Source organism: Ambystoma mexicanum, chromosome 3q (assembly GCF_040938575.1).
Source record: "Ambystoma mexicanum isolate Mex_15411 chromosome 3q, UKY_AmexF1_1, whole genome shotgun sequence".
NCBI classification, from domain to species: domain Eukaryota; kingdom Metazoa; phylum Chordata; class Amphibia; order Caudata; family Ambystomatidae; genus Ambystoma; species Ambystoma mexicanum.
In genome coordinates this window covers 342,116,987-342,137,026 of record NC_090926.1, presented here as the reverse complement: position 1 = coordinate 342,137,026, position 20,040 = coordinate 342,116,987, and the positions used below count along the sequence as shown (strand labels likewise).

The 20,040-nt window shown below is 44.1% G+C and overlaps 1 protein-coding gene across 2 annotated transcripts in view; it reads right to left on the bottom strand.

The window, feature by feature from the left end:
- The window catches only part of GEMIN5 (gem nuclear organelle associated protein 5), a 1,331,385-nt gene that overhangs the window by 1,194,038 nt on the left and 117,307 nt on the right, over positions 1–20,040 (bottom strand). For both annotated transcript variants that reach the window (XM_069653955.1, XM_069653956.1), the window contains exons 7-8: positions 19,214–19,346; positions 18,621–18,786 (exon numbers count right to left, since the gene is read on the bottom strand). In XM_069653955.1, the coding sequence (XP_069510056.1) occupies positions 18,621–18,786; positions 19,214–19,346 (299 nt within the window). The remainder of the gene's footprint in view (positions 1–18,620; positions 18,787–19,213; positions 19,347–20,040) is intronic.

Sequence of the window (20,040 nt, the reverse complement as noted above, 5' to 3'; positions counted from 1 at the left end):
TCCCTATGTCCCAAGACCCAGTGAATCTTGTGTGGCTTGTGGAGCAAATTACCATCTGAAGGGGGGGCCCAGATATAAGGTCAAAACCTTGGGGGTCCACTCTTGTGAGTCTGGCCTCAGATGCATCCTTCTCCTCAGGCTCCTTCCCCAGTGGGATAGATCTGAGGTAGTCCTAGTTTCCCTGGGTTCCTGGGAGCCTAAAGTCTCAGAGGCGTATGCTAGCATTCCAGATAACACAAAGCACTACTTTAAGTACAGTGTGCTGATCAATGGAGTAGACACTCCTGCCGTTAGGGATAGTGGGACCAGCAGAACTGTGGTGGATTCTACCTTGGTAGTGAATGGGATCTACCAGCAATTTAAGACGAGGTAGTAATACTTAAGAGATAGATGGTGATGCAGAATATACTCAAACATCAGTAATCAAAACTTACTCAGGAAGTTGGCAATGTATAACTGTTTTAATGTCAATTATCTAAAACCGGGAGCACAATGGATATCATCCGACGTCGCATAGCAAGCTCTCGAAGCATTTCTGAAAAAACAACTTTTTTATACTAAAGGTGTGTCATCATTGACATTTACCTATGACAAACTACAAAAACATACTTGGAATGGGGATAGGCTTACAAGGAACATCTAGGTATACGTTCCATAATGTTTAAGGAAGGTGATTGGGTATCTAGTATCAGGTGGGCAACTAAGCCCTCCTCTAGTGCAGGTCATCATGAATGTCATCAAATACACGAGGTTCCATTGGTTATACAAACTATAGGGCTCTCCATTACGTGTCCCTCTATAGTTGGTTGGCACCCTTGTACCTCTCAGTAATATTCCACATGTGTAAGCAGCACGCAGGCTGGCACCCAGGTGCTTGGTGGGTTGGTCATAGCCATAGCTTCCCACCAATTAGCCCCCTATCTCTCAACACTCTGCTGTCTGCCAGTCAATTAGGGCTTTGAATTCAGCCTTGAAAATGTTCTCAGTGTCCAAGAATAAGAGGGAGTGAGAGCATCCCCTGCCTCCCAGTTTTGATTCAGCTCAGTGTCTATTTTCATCCAACCACGTGACTGCAGACCATGATTTGAGCATTTTGCTGTGTTAAACTCCATTAAATGAAGAACCTCTGATGTCTTTGGTGTTTCTCCACCTCACCTCAGTAGGAGTTTGTCCTTTTCACACATTAATTGTAGCTTTTGTAAGAACTTCTTGACTCGTGGTGGCCTTGACTTCTTGGTGTTAGGCCAACCAATACCTTCATAGATTCATCTCCATGGTTAAGTGTTCAATTTCTTACTGCGACATGCTGAAAAAAACCTGCTCAGTATCCAGCGCTGCTAAAATGCATTATAGAATATCTGTAGACCCATGTATACCTATACGTATACGTTGGCACATCGCCACAATCTATTCACTATATAGCCAGCCTTAACAAATACTTGTCTACTTGCGTTGCTGCGACTGTACACTTGTAACATGACTTGATAGCTTTATTATTTTCTGTAGCATGAGCCTCTTCATCTCGAGCCCGAAATGTTGCTCATCTTTAACATCTCCTCCTTTTCTTCTATAGAATGCTTATATTCCTTAATCACCTCTTATGAGTATGTTAGCTCTTCTCTGCATGACATCACCAATCTGCACTTTCGCTCTTCTTTCCCTTTTCCTCCGGGATTTCATTCAAATGACCGTCATATTGTGGTATGTGCATGTATGGCTTTCTCAATGGGAACCTTGCTTCTAGGATCCTCTTTGGTATAGGTATCCTTATGGGAACTGCTCGTTTCTCATACTCTGGCTCCCAACATATAGGCAACATGGGGGAGGAGCTTTGGGTGGAGGTACTTGGCTCCACCTTTACACCCCCCCCCCTCTGGGCTATTCAACGACCACTCTCTCCTCAGTCTTCACATCTAGACATACTTGTCTGTAAAAAGGCTTTTTTGGGATCCATTTCTTTATGACTCCTTTTAGGCATCCTGATGATTTTGTATGCTCGTCCTTACTCCAAGACATAAGTATGCATTGTCCGCTTAGACTTCAATAAATCCATTTCCCCACGTACTTCTTATGGTTCTTTGGATACAGGAACTTTGTCCCCTCCGGTGCATGAATGCTGGCCTTCACATAGCCTCCGATTTCTTCATCTGTCAGCCCTTTAGTATTCCATCCTGATTCAACATCAATCATGATCTTCATTCCTACAGCTTTCTTATCAGTTTTCTTGCATTGTGAGATTATTATCCTAATCACACAGAACCCAAACATTAACATCACTATCAGGGCTCCAAGGAACTTTAATATGTCTGCCATCCATTATGGAACCCACGAAAAGAGTGATCCAAACCAACTTTTATCAGCAATGTCTTCCACTTCGTCTATCATCTGGCCGGGTAACTTCGTCAGCATCCCTATAGCCTCGGTCACTGTGCCATTCTCGCCATCATGAGAGGGTATGAATGTGCAATATTATTCTCCAATTCTGGCACAAACCCCTCCATCCATAGCTGTGATCATGTCCAAGACGTATCTATTCTGTAGAGTCATCAGTCGTATGGCTCTCAGCTCTTCCTTGATATAGCATTGAATCCTTTTATGGTAGTGTTGATCATCTGCAACAATTCCCATCTGGTTATCTGTAACCACTTAGCTTTCGCATCAGTCTGGATCCTGGGCATGAAGATTATCGTGAATATTGGTGAAGTCTTACTAAAAAATCTGTGTTCATATGGAATAGAATCAAAGGCTTCCATCAATTTGGCTGAGAAATAGTTCTCTCTCTTCGTACAACTCAGGAGCTCAGCAGATCTCTTCTTTCTCAGGTGAGCATCTGTTTTTGGAAATTCACCAATGTCCAGGTCACTTTTAGGAATCACCAACGCTGGAACGTGGACGTTTACTATAAAACAGTCCTCCCCAATCTTTGGGCAGCTTCATGTAAGCTCTAGATCCACAGGCCCAGTAGTGATCCATTATCAATGCTGTGCCAATGCTCATTCCTGGCACGTCAAAGATTCAACCACAATTCTGATTTTCTCCAAGTTTTCTCGTGCCATTATTCCTGAAGCACAGCTTTGCACTTTCCAAAGGCACTATCTGCCAGGGTCCTCTTATCTTCAACCCATGTCAATAGTTTAGCAAGTTCCAGCCATAGAGGTTTGCACCCACTCTGTACAATGTCAATGGTCGGATTGGGGCGATCAATTATTACCCAGGCTCTGCAGATAACTACACCTTCTTCCCATCCATCTGGAGAAAGCACCGATCCCCAAATCTGCATTTGGCCTCTGTTCTTCCATTTTTTAATATTTTCTTCAGATTTTCCTGGACTCTCAAGTCTTCTGTTCACTTCCCATCTGATTCCAGCTCCTTTCACGCCATGTTGTTCGTATCTTATCACATGATTCTTGGTGTGGGCTCTTTCTCTTGTCTTTGTATGTTGTACATAATCATCTTCATCTGGATCTGTCCATTCTGTTGCTCACGCTAGAAAGGCTGTTCGGCCCATGAATTGACCTCTTACCCTGCAGAGTGCAATGTGAGATAGATAGTGTGCTGTTTGAACATCTACTTCAATAGCTATGAATATCTTAGATTTCCCCATACTATAGGGCAGGAGTGCACATACATAGCATTCCTCCCCTGATGTTAGTTTGCCTACCTCTTTCATGTGCCGATACCACGTGTTTCCCAAATGTGCTGTACTATCTAGATACTCATTGAAGTCATGATCATCTTCTCTAATACCTCTCTTAGGTCTCCTTCTTGCCTCATGAGCTGCTATAATCATCTCATGAAGTATGTCAGCATCATTTCTCATCAATGGGGGAATCATTTGAACTTTTGTCAGTGGAACTGGTACCATATCATGTGCCACTTGTGTAGGAGAAAGCTCCAGAAGCCTCATCCTATTAACATAATACAAAGATAACAGGCACGTGTAACTTCCATACGTAACCTCCTCCCGAAAGGAAGCCTAGATGTATCTATCACAGGACTAGGTGCCTTCAAAAAGGTATCTCTGGAGTAGGAACAATCACATACGGTCTTGGTGGTCTTACACTTGTCACTTCTGTACGCTCCTTCTGCATAAGAAGATACACAGGAACTACTGCCTTGTTTGGAACATGATAGACAGTACGTATTGAGAGAGGAGAGAGAAAGGAAAACAATAACAAACATGATGCAGGTATAAATGATATACCAGTCGGTCCACTGGATACAGCAATAGACCCTTGCATGTTGTGGTGGTCTCTCGTCGTTTGCCACATTGCTGTTACTATCAATGTTACCCATTTTCTACTTTTACTTTTAAGGAAGGAAACATTTAATTTTATTTGGGTAACCACAAATTATTCAGGCAGTTGCTGGATCTGCTCCACAAGTTCCTCTTGCTGCTGGCTATTTGCAGGACGATTAAAGGGTTCCCGATGAACAGGAAAGACTTGTTTGTTCACCAAACCAGATGTGGATGAACTTCCAATAAGAAATAGAAAACCAAAGCCAATAAGTTTTGAATGTCTTAGTTTGTCAACACCATCAGGAATCTTACTGCATTGCCTCAGAAAACTAACTAACTTGCTCAATGGTATTACGAAGCAATTGATTGATTGCAACTTGATTCCTAGGATCCCTCAGAAATGTTTGGACATCAGTTTGCCTTCCAACAAGATTCAGGCGTTCCTCAATCAGAAAATAAAAGACGATTCCAACTAGTATATTAGCGTTGTCAGACAGGGGCATCTGTATTCTCCATACAGTACTCAGGAAGCTGGCTGATGTGCTTGATTATAGCTGCAAGCAGTCTCCTCACGATTGTCAGTAGTTGTCAGTAGTTCTCTCAACCAGTGCAGCGTAAGCACGAAGAATAAAGAGGAAAACAGCAAAAATGATCCGATTAATGTTCAGCACCACCAAAGAGAAACTTGGTGAAAAAGGAATCTGGATACTGCTCTGTCTTCCAATTGCTGACACAGAAGTTCAATTTTGCCATTCTTCGTTTCATTCCAAAAGTCTATGATCAGCAACCTTCGGTGGCTCAAGAACAATAGCTTTTTCACTCTCTGCTTTAGCAGCTGCAAAGAGTGCATCGAACGAACCACAGTTCAATTAACTATTTCTCTGTCTACTGGACAGTCTCTGCGTCCTCCTTCCTCGTCATCGTCTAGTCTGCACATGCTGAACAACTTCACCTTTGCTTGCTTCCGACTGGGATAGGGGTGCACTGGTCTCCCCGCTGTAGATCTTCACGTCACCAAGGAATATCCAAGCGTGCCTCCCTTGTACCTTCACTGCCAATTGAGTAACGTCCTCAACAACAAAAGGACCGTTAAACCACGGTTGCTGCCATTTACGAAAAAAGTTTTTGATCAGAATTCGATCTCCAGGGAATAATTTAGGTAACAAAAGTTTGCTCGGTCTGGTTGTCGTATGGTCTTCATCTGTGTTCTGAGACCTGCACCCCGTCCGCTTGAGTTGATCTAAAAGGACAGACACTTGTAGTCAAACAAAATCGCACGTAACTCCTCTCCCAACAATTCTGCTGTTGTCTGGGCATCACTTCTAGTCATTGATGGAGGAGTGAGAGGTGTTCTCATTCGCCTCCCCGTTACTAGTTCATGGGGTGCAAGATGGTGGCCAGAGCCTGGTTGATACCTCAACGTATATAATGCAAGAGGCAGGCAATGCAACCATCCTTTTTTTCAATGTTATGTGAAGTTTGGCTATCCTTTTAAGCAGGGCGTTGAGTCTCTCGCATATCCCATTGGCCTGCGGGTGATAAGCCAAAGAGAACTTGTGTTTTATACTGAGCAACAAGTGTTAGGTAAGATTTCCAAAGCAGGTAAATCTTCCTTTCCTGGTTCAACTGCAGAACTTTTTGCTTTTCTAGTGGGATATTTTTCATTAATACCTCAGTGAGTGGGAATCTTTTTCCACACTCACCTGTTTAACTCTTTTTATGGGTGTCATTTTTTTAAGACTCTCCATAGTGTCTTTTTAAAGTTCTCATGTCTAACAACTTACTGGCAATAAGGGTCTGTTGTTGCTGGGTTGCCCTAGGGGCTCCCCATTTAACTTTCTTGTGCTAACCTTGAGTGAACTACAGTTGCCAAGGGTAGAAAGGATCTTTGGATCGCTTTCACATTGGATTCTGTGAAACCAGCACACCCCACCTTATGTGGAGTGCTGGGGAGACACAATGTATCCCCTTTCACATTAAAACTGTAACAATTCTGTTACAGTGACAAGCGTACCTTTAATGGCTGGTGGCAGTGATACCTTTTACTAATTTGGTGCACCTTTACCACAGGCTGTGATCACAGCTGCAGTAAAGGCACCTAAGGGTGCTCATTTTACCGAAATGGCCCTCCGACCCCCGTCTTCTTTTTCTACCATTTTAGTGTTTGTCGTTTCTTGTTCCTTCCCCTGACATCCAGGGTGGGAAATTCCTTTGTTTGAGTTTTGTCTTTGGCGGGAGTCCCCCTGGACACCCCGCCCAGGTCCAGTCAGTCTGTAAGCACAGGAAGTGGGGAAGGAGTCCAAAACTTCCCCCTCCTTTGTGTTAGGCCTTCCTTCAACTGGGCCAAATCCCAGTGGGGGGTTGACTGTCCTGATTGGACAGCCAGACGCCCCTTTCTTGTAAAATGCGGGGAGAGAATGCAGAGGTTGTGTTGCAGTTCCTGATAAATACTGGAAACCTGGAAGCTGAAGTCACGTCGACCACTGGAACAGAAAACCGAAGAGGATGACGAAGGAAAAGCGGCGGGAATGATTTCCAGCGACCGGAGAGCCTGCTGTGTAACCGGAGCCTGCTGCAGCCCTTCCTTCCGATCGACCTGGGGTCTCCGAAAACGACAACCTGAACCCAGAGCCTGGTGAGACCCACTAGACTCAAGACGATCTGCATTTTGAGCCATCCCACGGGTTGCTGCGACTTTGCGTTCTTGCAATACCCCAATACCCTGCGACCTCCAGCCACTGTGCAGTGCGCGGTCTTCCGAATTCTGAATCTCGCTGAAACTTCGTGGGCATCCTGGTCTATCTCCAGAAACACGAATCAAGTCCAAAAAGTCCCCTCACAAGAGTGCTGGACCTTTTAAACGACAAGAATTCAATTGCGATTTTCTGTCTTCTTCTGTGCCCCTTTAAAAGGCGCCAAACCCGCAGAACCGCATTCAGACGCAAGAGAAATCTTGCCTAGAGCCTTCATCGATCCCTGCTGCAAAGTCCCTTCTGAGGTCTTGTGTTCAGTCTCCAGGACAAGGAATCCACTGACCGGGTATTTGGCTGCAGTCCCTGAAGTTCGCCTGCTGCAATCTTTTCTTCATTGCTGAGGTACTGTTTTGGCTTGGGTATATACTTACCTTAAGCCTGTTGGGATTTCTGTGTAGTCCTGGGGCGTTTTCTGTGATTGTGAGGTCCCTCGTCCAGTACACCCAGTCCTACTGCTAGAATCCTGCTGGGGTGTCTTCTGTGAAGCCCCTGGACCCTCTTCTAACCCTAGAAGTAAAGTACTCACTTGTTTGCCAGTTTTCCTAAGGAAACTCTGACTTTTGCTACTAAAGAACTTATTCTAACACTGCCTGTTGGTCACTAGTCCTAGTGACCCCCCCCCCCCCTTCTGCCACTGAGAACACTCATGCTCTAAGGGAAAGACTTTGAAGGGATTGGGACTTCTGCCTAGAAAAGAAATCAAGTGTTTTACTTACTTGTAAAGAGTTGGTGGGTAACTAATTCTCAGAGTGAACAGTTACAAAAGTTCTTACTGATCTTGAATGTGTGATGTACTATTCTTAAAAGTATGGTTAACATCTTTTCTTCCTTAGCAACTGTTTCACCAGTCTGAAAGAAAGTAGATGTGAAGGTATTTTACCCTCCTGTGATTAGGTTGTGCCTCTTTGCAAAAGTAATGTGTTGTTTTCACCAGATTATTCCTCTAGGGTAATTGTATGAGTGTCCTCCAACTGTTGGCATCACCAGGTTAGTCCTGTTAGGATAGCTGTACGAGTTTCCCCCAACTGGGTCTTGCTTCCCCTGACTTGCTGCTAGCCTGTCCTTAATAAGTCTACGTTAGGTTGTTGCCTACCTAGAATAAGTATTCAGTAAAGTGTGACATTGGGTTTTACTTTCCCCTTCATTGTGAAGTTAAAGTATGTGGGTTTTACTTACCTTGTGTTAGCTGTGTGCCATCCAAAACAAGTTACCAGAGTTATTGCTTACCTCAATCTGGAGTTCCCTGGTTTCCAAAGCATCTGTAATTGTATATTACATCCTTAGGTTTTACTCACCTGGTATAACTGTGTTATGACAAAAGTAGTTAAAGGCTTTTACTGCACCTAGAATAAGTGTTTCACTATTCACCAAAAGTATATTTTCCAGTTGACTGTTTATGTGATTTGTTCCAAGAGTCACTGTACAAGTGGAAGGGCCTACTGTCCTTGTATTACCAAAAGTAATCTAAAAGTAACCATTGGTCTTTTACTCCCAAAGAATAGGCTTGACCTATACTAGATGTGTATAACAAGGTTTTGACTTCTCTAGAACTACTGTTAGGTGTTCCAAATAAGGTCTATACTTGGGTCTGTGTACTTTCAAGTATAGTGTTGTGTGTTATATTGTGATTTCATATGATGTGTTAGTACTTACTTAACCCCTAGATTTATCTGGGTCTACCTGTATTTAAATAAATCCTTTATTTTTACAATACATAGTGTTTCAGTGTTTCTTTGGATCATTTGTATTACAATTTCACTTGTACTGTATCTACTGCCCTCTCTCCCTCCTAAGATAAGCCTGGCTGCTCCGTCTACGCTACCCCGAACTCGGGTGGTACAGCCTTATACTAAGAGTGGAGTCTTGTACTGCCTCAGTAGAATGGTTTTGCTAGGCACTTAACTGGACTTCAGAAAAACTGTCCTAACAACAAGCTAATTTGCTCAAATACCTCATTCACAAAATGTGGACCATTATCTGATCTGAATACCTCACAAATTCCCCATCTGGGAATAGTTCTCGGACAAATAATTTCACAGCGCAAGTGGCATCTGGATGTGTGCACGGACCAGCCTTGATCCACCTTGGGAAAGGGCACAATACCACTATCATATATCGGTAACCGTTACAGAACTGCAGCACATCAATATAGTCAATATGTAAATGCTGAAATGGACCATTCAGTCGAGCTATAACACCTCTAACTGTTCGCAGCGTGTGCCCAGCAGTACACTTTTGACATACAATGCTATTTACTACATAAAATGCAATGTGTTCTAACAAATTCAGTATAAACCTGTCCTCTGCAATAGTTGCTGCAAGGCTTTCCCTAGTGACATGCACAGGGTAGTGTAGCTGTTCCAATGCCACCCTTAATAAGGCTACAGGCATCAACGGTTTACCAGTGCTCTCCTGTCGCCCCAGTGCCTCGGAAGGGGATAAAGAACACTCCCTCCGTTTCCACAGATCTTTCTCATCTTGTGGTGCTTCACCTTGAATTACCATTAACTGTATCTTTGACAGATTATTAAAACTTAATTTATAATCATCATTACCACCATTCTTTCATTCATATCAGGTGTATCAAAGCGCATTAGATCTTTTGAATATGTAACCATTTTGGCTTCCTCGTCTGCGGCTTGATTTCCACGTGAGATAAAGTCTGCTCTCTTAGTGTGCGCTGCGCACTTGACAATTGCGATGGCTACTGGGAGTTGTAGTGCCTTAATAAGCCTGTCCAATAAAGTGGTGTGTTGCACTTGAGTGCCGTCCAATCGGAGGTAACCCCCCTCCTATTCCAACATGCTAGCCCTGTGTGTACTGTCGACGTCACGGAGGCCGGGTTACTGTACACAGTTACTTCCTGGTCTGCGTGATTCTCAAGCGTGACAATCAGTGCCACTAATTCTGCAGCCCATGCTGAAAAGTGAGACGGTAGTCATGCACTAGTCATGACTTCAAAATTCCCCATTAGCCATGTGCCTTAACTACAGCAGCACCTGAATATCTTTTCCCATCAGTTTTATCGATTTTCGAGGAACCATCAATAAAGAGAATCTCCCCAGCTGCCAAAGCGTTTTCTTTTACCCTCGGGCTCTCGTCATATTATTCTTCATAGTTTGAGCAATTGTGTACATGCTCATCCTCTGCCAGTGGTTCAGCTACAAACGTGGCAGGATTTATTATTTTACATCTGACCATCTTGATCGCCGGGTTTGATATGACCACCTCATAAGCAGAAGCTCTTTGAGATGTCAATGTACCTTCAGGTTTCTCCAAAACCGCAAATGATGCATGCGCGACAATCATCATCATGGAACACCCCATTACTATGCTGGCAGATTTTTCAATGGCGAACGCAGCGTCTGCCAGCGATTGTTTGCAGGGGAAGTGAACCCTCATCACTGGTCTAACATCCCACTGTACTATGCTAAAGGCTTGTATCCCAACATAGTTCTGTGCGCGAGTACTGCCGTCCTTACTGTTCCATTGGTGTGCGAAAATAACAATTCCTCAGATTAATTGGGAATCCCTAGAACTGGAGCCATGCAAATTGCCTTTTTCAACTCATCAAACCCTTCCTCCATTTCTTCAGTCCATTCAATCTTTTCTTGGCTCGCTTGAGCCTTTTTTGAGGGCCTGCAACAATGGCCTTGTATATGAACTGTAGTAAAATACCCCTGCCCTCACATAATTGCAAAGTCCCAAAAATTGTTGCATGTGTTTTATCGTGTGTGGTTTTGCAGTTCTCAAAATTGCCTCAGCCTTTTTCAGGTGTAAGCTTCTTTCCTTCATGCAAAATTAACTGGCCCATGTATAACACCTTTTGGCAATAATGCAATTTCTCTTTGTCCACCTTATATCCTTCCTCAGCTAAAATTATCATCAGCTGAACAGAGTCACATCTGCACTCTTCCTCCGACATGCTGCAATCCAGAATGTCATCCACGTATTTCAGCACAACACTTGGCAGATCAATATTGCTTAAGTCCATCTGTAGGGCTCTATTGAAAATCGATGGCGACTCACAATACCCTTGAGGTAATCTCATGCTCTTCAACTTAGTCTGACGGAACGTAAATGACGTCAGATCTTGAGAATCCTTATGCAACGGCATTGAGAAAAACACATTTTTCAAGTCAATCACCGTGAAATATCACGTCTCAATAGGGATACTATACAATATCGTCAGCAGGTTTGGAACTAAAGGGAACTCAGCTTCTACAATCTGGTTAATTGGGCGCATATCTTGAATTAAACGCCACAACTCCCCCCCCCCTTCGATTTTTTGATAGGGTACACCGCAGTATTGCATGGTGATTCCGACGTCACCAAAATGCCCTGATCCATCATGGCGGATATAGTCTTATAAACACCCTCATCTGCCTCACGAGATATGGGATACTGGCGTACTCTAGGTAAAATTACTCCTGGCTTCAGCTTAATCTTAACCTCTCCAACCCCCCCCTTAATAGACCTACGTCATAGGGGCCTGTAGTGCATAAAGAGACTGGCACTTTTGCCATATCTTCATCCAAAAATGTGGGACGATGCCGCACTATCATCACTTTCTGTGGAACCTCACGTCTTTCTGCTCTAACCCAATACGTGATGCTCATTTCAAACACTACCTCGTCATCAGATGGGTCATCCTTGAATAGGTCCTCATCAGTGATGTCAGTCAATCTACAACCCTCCCCAATAGCAATCACTGTGCTCCACCTTTTGCCATGGTCATCAAATCCTTCAAGCATGGCCAATTCCCCTTGTACTACAGCTACTTGGGAAATTCATCAGGTATTCTCACAATCTTACCTACTAAGCCAGGCAGCTACGTTAACAAAATGCGCACTTCATAATGAAAAACTGTGGGCTCCAACGACACTCCTCGTATGGCCATTTGTCCTGTAAATGTCATGATAAATTGTCTCACATTTAAATAATGTATCCCTGGTGTAGAACACACTATGCCTTCATCAGTGAAGGAAATCGTCATATTTAACTTTGTCATTAAATCTCGACCCAGTATGTTAACTAGTGTCTGTTTTGAATACAACAATGGAACAGACATATCGTATTCTCCTTTAGAGACTGGTCATTTCTCAGTAAAAGGAACTCTACTTGTAGCTCCTGTGAAACCTTGAGCATTCATGGCATTTCCCGACATTAAAAGTGTTCCCTCTCGTACACATGAGCGAGTTGCACCTGTGTCTAGTAAAAAAGAAAAGGATTTGCCTCCTATCGTGACGTCAGCCCTTGGTTCCTCTTGAGGATTAGGCGTTACGGATAGTACTGAACACATCAAGTCACCCAGTGAGCTGTCCTATTGTCAGTAAATACTCATTCCCGTGCAAGGATTCCCACCTTCCATGGTTTCGCCCCCTATTCTAGGAGTTAATAACTGTTGTGTATTTGCGCTTTGCTGTACTTGCATGGGTGCATTCTGTGACTGCCCTTGTGGCAAATTCATTGTTGCTTGCTGCGATTGCAAAACTTGTGGCGTTCTCGGCGCTTGTGTCTGATACACTGTTTGATCTTGGGCAAATCCATCTCTTTTCTGTGAGGTATAGGCAGGCGGAAGAGCGCCCCCCTACCCCTCGAGAATTGCCCATTCTGTACACACCCTTGGCTTAAACATGTATATACTATATTTCCTGTCATTCCACATGTCCAACATACAGGAGGAAGTCTTCGAATCTGCCCTCCTTGCATGCCCCGATTATCATTCTGCATAGGTTGAAACCCACCCTGGTTTTTTGGGGGGGGAATTTCCCTGAAAGCCTCATCTTCCGCAGAAGTTTCCCTTCCTCGAGGTACAAATCCATTCCCTCCTTGATCGAACTGCAGTTGGTTATTCACCTGTGGCATATTTGTTGTTTGCTGTGATCCTTGCCCTTCCGCTAGTCAACATTGCCCCTTCTATAGCATACTTCGATAGCTTTTACTGTACTATCTTAGGAAGCTTCCTTCTTCCTATTTTTGGTTTTTCTCCTGCAACAATTGGCAATGATGTGCTAAGGTCAGCTGTATTTCTGCCCATCGTTTCGCCTCCATACCCACCAGTTTCTTGAGCAGTCTCTGAACATTATACGGTAACCCTTGACATAATATATGATAGAACACCAGTAAAGATTTTGACCATGGTTCCCGCGGTTCCAAAGACCACTGCTCTTGGAAATTCTGAATGTAAATCAACGGGTCTTCCCCTTCCAGCATCTTTCGTGACATTATAGCTCCCACATCAGACGTGTCTGAATACTGTAAGCGCTTTCTAGACTGCTACTCTGCAATTATTAAACAGCACTCCGTCATGAGCAGTGTTTTGAGCAGTGACTCCTTCATATCCTGTTCTCGACCAAATGTCATGTACCCTCTCCCCAAGTATAGCTGCTAAAAGACTGTTAATGTCTTCTATAGCTAGCGTATTTCCTCCTGTCATTTTCTCTAATTCATAGATCCATTTTCCGGCACCCGACGTCAGACTCAGGAGTTTACATCTTAAATGATCCTTATCCATCTGGGGCCATTGTATATACTGTGGTCTGACCCCTCTTTTCTCCAACAATGGGAATTGCGAGATCCCAAAATCGTACTCATCCCCCAATTGTCTGCCTGTCCATAGCAGGAACAATGGTTATGCATCATCTTCTTCCTGGTAATGACCTTAACCTGCTCCTTAACCTGGCCCATCTAGCTGTGCCAGTGGCTCTGGCGTCCTCGGTTTGGGTAAGTCTAGATCTGACCATCTCACCTCTCTACCGGAGAGCACCTCTCGTCCAAATGCACCTTCTCCCTCTTCCTCTTCGTCTGACATATCCTGCCCCCAGCTGGTGTGGCTTCCCTCTTTCTAGTCTCTATTCAGATTCAGTTTGTCAAAACACAGGGATTTGTGCTTGAGGTTAAATAAACCTTCCTCTTTGCCTGACGCTGTGCACTTCCAAATCAATCATTTTTCCCTTTTTTTAATTCACTTTTTGCCCTCATTTCATAATAGACCCAATCAGTTTCTCCTCAGTTAGCTCCTATATCATAATTATCCTGTAGATCAAATCTAGACGGTCCTGGCAATGGCTCACGTGTCGGGAAGAATTCTTCTAATTCTAGTACTACTACTGGATTAGGCTCCATTAATTCCTTTTCTAAGCGATCAAGATCGCATGCCCTTGGTCTCCTCTTTCATTCCATTTCTTCATCAACTTCCCTTCGTTTTAGATTCTTCTCTAACCTTTTCCTCTTCCTGTTTTTTCATCTCCCTTCTCTCGTTTGCACTATGCACTTCATCTCGTCCTCTTTGCATTCTTTTATCTCCTAATTTTTGTTGTTCTCTCTTTTCTATTTTGTCTTGTTCTTCGATCACTCTGCCTGTTATCATACTTCCTTTGTTCTTCTGCCTTCTCCTGTTTTTTCAACTGTTCATCTTGATACAGAAGTTCTCGCCTTTGTCTTCTCTCTTTTAGCTTTGTCTTCTTTCAATCGCTTCTCTCGTTCTTTATAATAAATAATAACAATAATAATTTAGCATTTATATAGCGCTACAAACCCTCAGGTATCTGAGCGCTGCTCATTATTACCCATGGTGTGTGGTGCTCATTTATCGACCTCAGAAGGATGAAAGTCTGAGTTTGGCCCTGCGGGATTCGAACCTGCGTTAGCAGGCTCTGCACAGATATCAAAGTGAGCGCTCTACTCGCTGTGCTATCATTGGCTCCATCGTTATCTTTCCTATCTTGTTCATCCCGATATTCCCTTTGCCTTACTTCCTCGTTGCTCTTTCCATCAAGTTTGAGCAATATCTGACCGGCCATCCATTCGTTCTGTAAAAGTGCTATCTCGTCAGTTTTATCTTTCTCGCCTTTCCATCTCTTTATCTCTCTCTATGTCCAAAGACATAGCTGGTTTGTCGCTTCTCTCTTTATCCCTTTTTTCCTTTTCCCATTGGACTTTAGTGATAACATCTCTTTCTGGAGTCTTTTCCGGACTCTCGTCATGGCTACATGCAGGTGATTTATACGTCGGGTTGCTATACCCTGTTGCTGCCTTAAGCTCTCTTAAAGGATATAATTCTTCATCTTTTGGACTACCGCCATGTATCTCAGGCGTGGAAGGGGGAGCAGAAGGCTCTTCACCCCCTCCCCTCATTACGCTGGTTAAGCATCCAGTCTTCAGGAGGCAGGTCTTCCCGTTCCTCCTGGTACATCTTCCAGAGCTCTAAACTTGCTAGCCTCTTTTCTAACTTTATCTATGTGTACGCAGCATGCAAATATGACATCATATGCTACGAAACTGATTTAGACAGCGATCCCCTTGTGGCCATGGCATGAACATTTTATCTGCCGTGCCCTTAACCTATACCGCACTGTATTGTTTCAACTGAGGTGCGTGCTTTGGCAGCTGTCTGCACAAATGTATGAGCAGAGTAATGTCCTCCATCGTGACTTTAGTCACACTCGACTATCACAGTTCAATATTATTTTACACAGATAAATGCTTTCCAGAATAATACAATATGAGTGTGCACCAATCGTCGCAGCTCCAAACCTCTATATCACGTTTTATTTCAATCTTATTCTCTAAACATCATCAGTCACTAAATAATTAATTACTTTTCAAATTTCTACTTCCACAAAAATCTTTTTCTCGCTCGTCTTTTCAATATTTCATTTCTTTACCACATACATCACATGACTCCTATGGTCGTTCGTAGCCTATATATGTCCCGTCGGACTTTAGGACAAGCTCCTTCTAAACGTCCTTGACGTAGGATCCTGGACTTATATTACAAGTCGCTATTTCCTATATACACCTTAAATTATGACGTTCATCGTCTCACATTATGACGTTCATCATCTTAACTTAAAAAGTAAAATACCCCAACCAACCCTCCCTTACCTTATCCTTATTTATCACTCTTCCCCGTTCAACATTCATTCAGTTTGCCACCTCACTCAGCCTACTACTCCCCATTCGCGGTTTCGACGTCCGACTCTCGTGATCGTCTCCTTTTTTTTTTAAGCTTTATTTTGATACAGTGCAGTACATTTGTCCTCGCAGACATCAACCAACAATATTACAATTGTTATATCTTGGCAGGGTAATAGTATAGCATTCATGGGCTGTGTATAAACATCATATCATAATACATTTCAACACTGCATGTCTTATTGTACAGTTCTACGTTTGCTTAAGTATACTCGAAAAGGTTCTCATATAACTTTAGGTCTGCAACTTGCGGGGACTAATGAAACGTAGGACTCCTCGCATTCATTTACATATGTCATTTCTCTGATCCACATTCCAAAGGCTGAACCAGACTTCCATCTAAGCAATATGCATTTCTTGGCCACCGAGCATCCAAGGTTAAACAGGCGTCTCATTGTAACCTTGACCTTTCCTATATCACCAAATAAGTATTTTGGAAATGTCAAAAAAGCCGGGACACCCGTCCATTCCTGTAATCGACTCGATCCCCCCACCCCCTGATTTACATGGGTTCAACTGGGCTCCGTCTGGTTTCACTTACCTGGGGGTGGTGGTCTCTCGGCACAGCTGCGGGACGACAATTACCAGAGTTACCTTACTAACCTGGTGACAAAAACCTCCTATTGGTCTAGGCTCCCCGTCTCCCTAGCAGGCAGAATTGGTATACTTAAAATGGTGGTATTACCTCAATTACTGCTTTTTTTCAAACGCTGTGCTCCATCATCAACACCTTCCTCTGGCACTCGGGGCGGTCCGCCTCAAACTGTCCACACTGACCGCCCCCAAGACGCTGGGTGGGTTAAACGGCCACGATTTTATCAGATACTGGGTGGTGGGCCCAGTCTCAATTTGTTGCACACTGGTTCAACACCATCAACCCTCCCCCACATGTTCGTTTAGAGAAGCTGACGGTCAGCGACCGAGTGATCGGATCTTTGATCCTCAAGCCAATCCCCCCTGATCCAAACTCTGCTGATCCTGTCGCTAGCACATCCTTGGCATTAACCAAACTCTGGGCGATGGTCGACACTCCCCACCCATTTCATGGTGATCTGCCACTGTGGAACTTTCTCCCGGATATCCGACTCATTTCACGATCAATGGTTTCTCACTGGGCGGATGCTGGCTTTCTGATGCTTCGTGATTATTTTGAACAAGGAAACTTTATTGAATGGCCTAATCTCCCCCCTTTACTCAGACGCCGGCCATCGGTGTGGCTGCAATACTCCTCATTCCGGGAGAGTCTCAAATCCAGGTATCCCGATTTCCCTGCTTTGCCACCCGATGAGCCTATAGTTGCTGAGCTCGGTTCCGTTCTCTCTTTCAGGGGTAAGGTGTCGAGACTTTATTCCTTATTGCAGACTAGGGCACCCCCGCCCCCTTCGCAAATCTGAGGCGCAGGTAGGAGGAGGATCTCCGGGTTGAAATTACTGATGATAGATGGTCCCGAATGTGCGCTCGAACTCATGATGTGTCCTATAACACCAAATTTAAACTAATCCAATTCAAGGTCCTACACAGGTACCACCACACACCAATGAGACTTCATTGCATGTTCCACGCCACCCCTCCCACGTGCCCCAGGTGTGGCCCTTGAGAGCTGCAGCGCCGCACAAACACGGGATTTGAACCTGCAAATGAAGTGGACTCGACTGCCGAGGTTTGGTCCGGAGTGCAGCGAGCATCGGTGAATACTTCCCGGTGGCCCCTGGCGCATCCATCAATTTTTACGCACAAGTGTCCCCTGAGGGCCACTCTTCTTTATCAAGGTAGCCTGTGCTACCGAGCTATTCCCAACTCTTGGATCCTGTTCTGCCCTCTTGGGAAGACCCTCCTCGAATAGTGGGAACATATTCTTCACTGCCTCACCAGCCTTCCTGAGCTGCTACAGCCCCTGCAAAAGACCCCATTTTTGCACAACCGCACAATCACGTGCCCCTGCATCCAAACTTACTTTTGAGCATAAGGCTCCTCTCATAGGGATTGCACTGCTTCTCAGTTACGGTTTGATAAGTGAAGGACTGGCTAAAGTATATTCGCACCGTTTGCTCCCTTTCTTCACAGGTTGTGGGACCCTTATTGTGCACTATACTTTTTAGGCCATTGGTATCTGCATATATGTTCGATAGTAGTGTTATGTTAGTTTAAGAATTTACTGCTGATATTTGCTGTGAGTTTGATTTAAAAGGCATTTAATAAATGTAAATGTATTCTTGATATATACACCTGACAGAGTAATTTGTAGTGTCGTTTACTGTGTGTGCTCATTGTGGGCTTTCGATCACCCTCACCAATCCTGAGACCTAGTCTTGACTGCCGCCAATGCTACCTTGATTGGTCTGGCTTGTCCAGAAGGTTACCCTGTTCCAAGAAACTAGGCTGACCTTCTGAACCTCTGCCCACCAGGTCAGAGTTCAGAAATCCATCTTAACATCTTCCGCCTCCCATCTTTTAGTGAGATGTCATGAATAGATTTTGAGGAAACACTGAAAAAAGGCTTTATTTTTGCTCAGATGCCATCAACACACTAAACAGTTCATGTATAAATGTGTATCTCTATCCCTGTAGTATTCCTGAATGACAGACTAATGATTAAAAGTCCATTGTAAAACTGTCAAACACTTTAAACAAAAAAATGTGTTTCTTACTTCTCTATCCATTGAGATTGAGAGTAGCAGGTCTCGCCCCTCTTCAGTTTGCAGCGAGCAGAGATTGAAGACTATTCGAGAATGGTTCTGCCCTTCACATGACGTGCCCAGCAGAGTCCACTTCTGTTTTCCAGACTTAGTCAGATCCCATAGAAGCAGTTCACCCCTGCAAGCAAAAATTTGCCAGGCTATAGACATGGAATGACTGAGTAGCAAGCACATTATGGGCATAACATACTTACTTCCATACCACTCACACAAGAGGAGTACACAGCGAGCTCCCGCTATAGCTTGATAACTAATTACTGTCAGGGCATCCACAGACATTACCTGATTCATCAACCTCCCTATCCATACGCTCTCTCTCCCTCCCGGTTTTCGTCCATTCCACCTTGCCTCCTTTTCTGTCCCTCTCAATATCTAGTCAATGGTAGGCCAAGCTCTTGAAATACTCCAAATGCAAACCCAGAGCAGGTTAACATAATCAGTCACACACCCGGTGCATGGTTTCAAACTCATAGCAGCAGGTGCATTTCCAAGGCAAGGTTGCCCTAATACTAGGAGGTGAACAATCTTATAGCAAACTTACTTACCCAAAGCAGCTGGTGACAATCTGGGTTGGCCGGCCTCTCGGCCAATGCACAGTTAGCCAAATTCGCTCCTTCACGGTGGGGTCAACACCCCCTCCTCGCCTTTTTAAGAAAGGTAGTTTAAGAGTCATCAACCCTAAAGGGATACAACAGAAAAAGGCATTTAAGCATACAGCTGTAATGAGATCTTACGTGTAATTACACTAACCTCTCAGTTTGAGCCTTGATGCATTCCTGTGCTGCGGTCACCCCCCTCACATTAAATTAAAGAGTAACTTAAAGGACCTTGGGATATCTGTGCCCATACCAAGACCCACACAGTTCAAAGTGACCGTCAGTTCCTTCCCATGTCTACACTGGCGCTTCCATACTCACCTGTTCTGGGTCTTAATGTAAACATTAACATACAGGTGGTAAAGGGGGCATGGGCACAGAAGTGGGGGTGGAAGACACACACAGACTTTTTGCCTAGACCCATTGACACGCGCACACACGTTGCATAGACCTGTACTCGCTTTTATCCATTTCCTTGTTATGGCAATTAAATACTGCACAAAAAAAAGATGCCGTAAGGCTATCAGAATGATTGGCTTGCATATTGTGTCCCCGCCATGGATGATCGTACAGTAGTCTCAGGGGAGAAGGAGTAGAGGTCAGACATGAGGAGGGCTATGGACAGAGTTATTGAAGTCATGTCGAACTAGATGAAAAGTAGACAATGTTTGTGTTCTGTGTAGCACTTAAAGCCGCAGTCAGGCCATCTGACATCACTGGGGAGCAAACGCAATAGGAGCAGCACTGAAGTGCCCTTCAGCCCCCAAACAGCCATG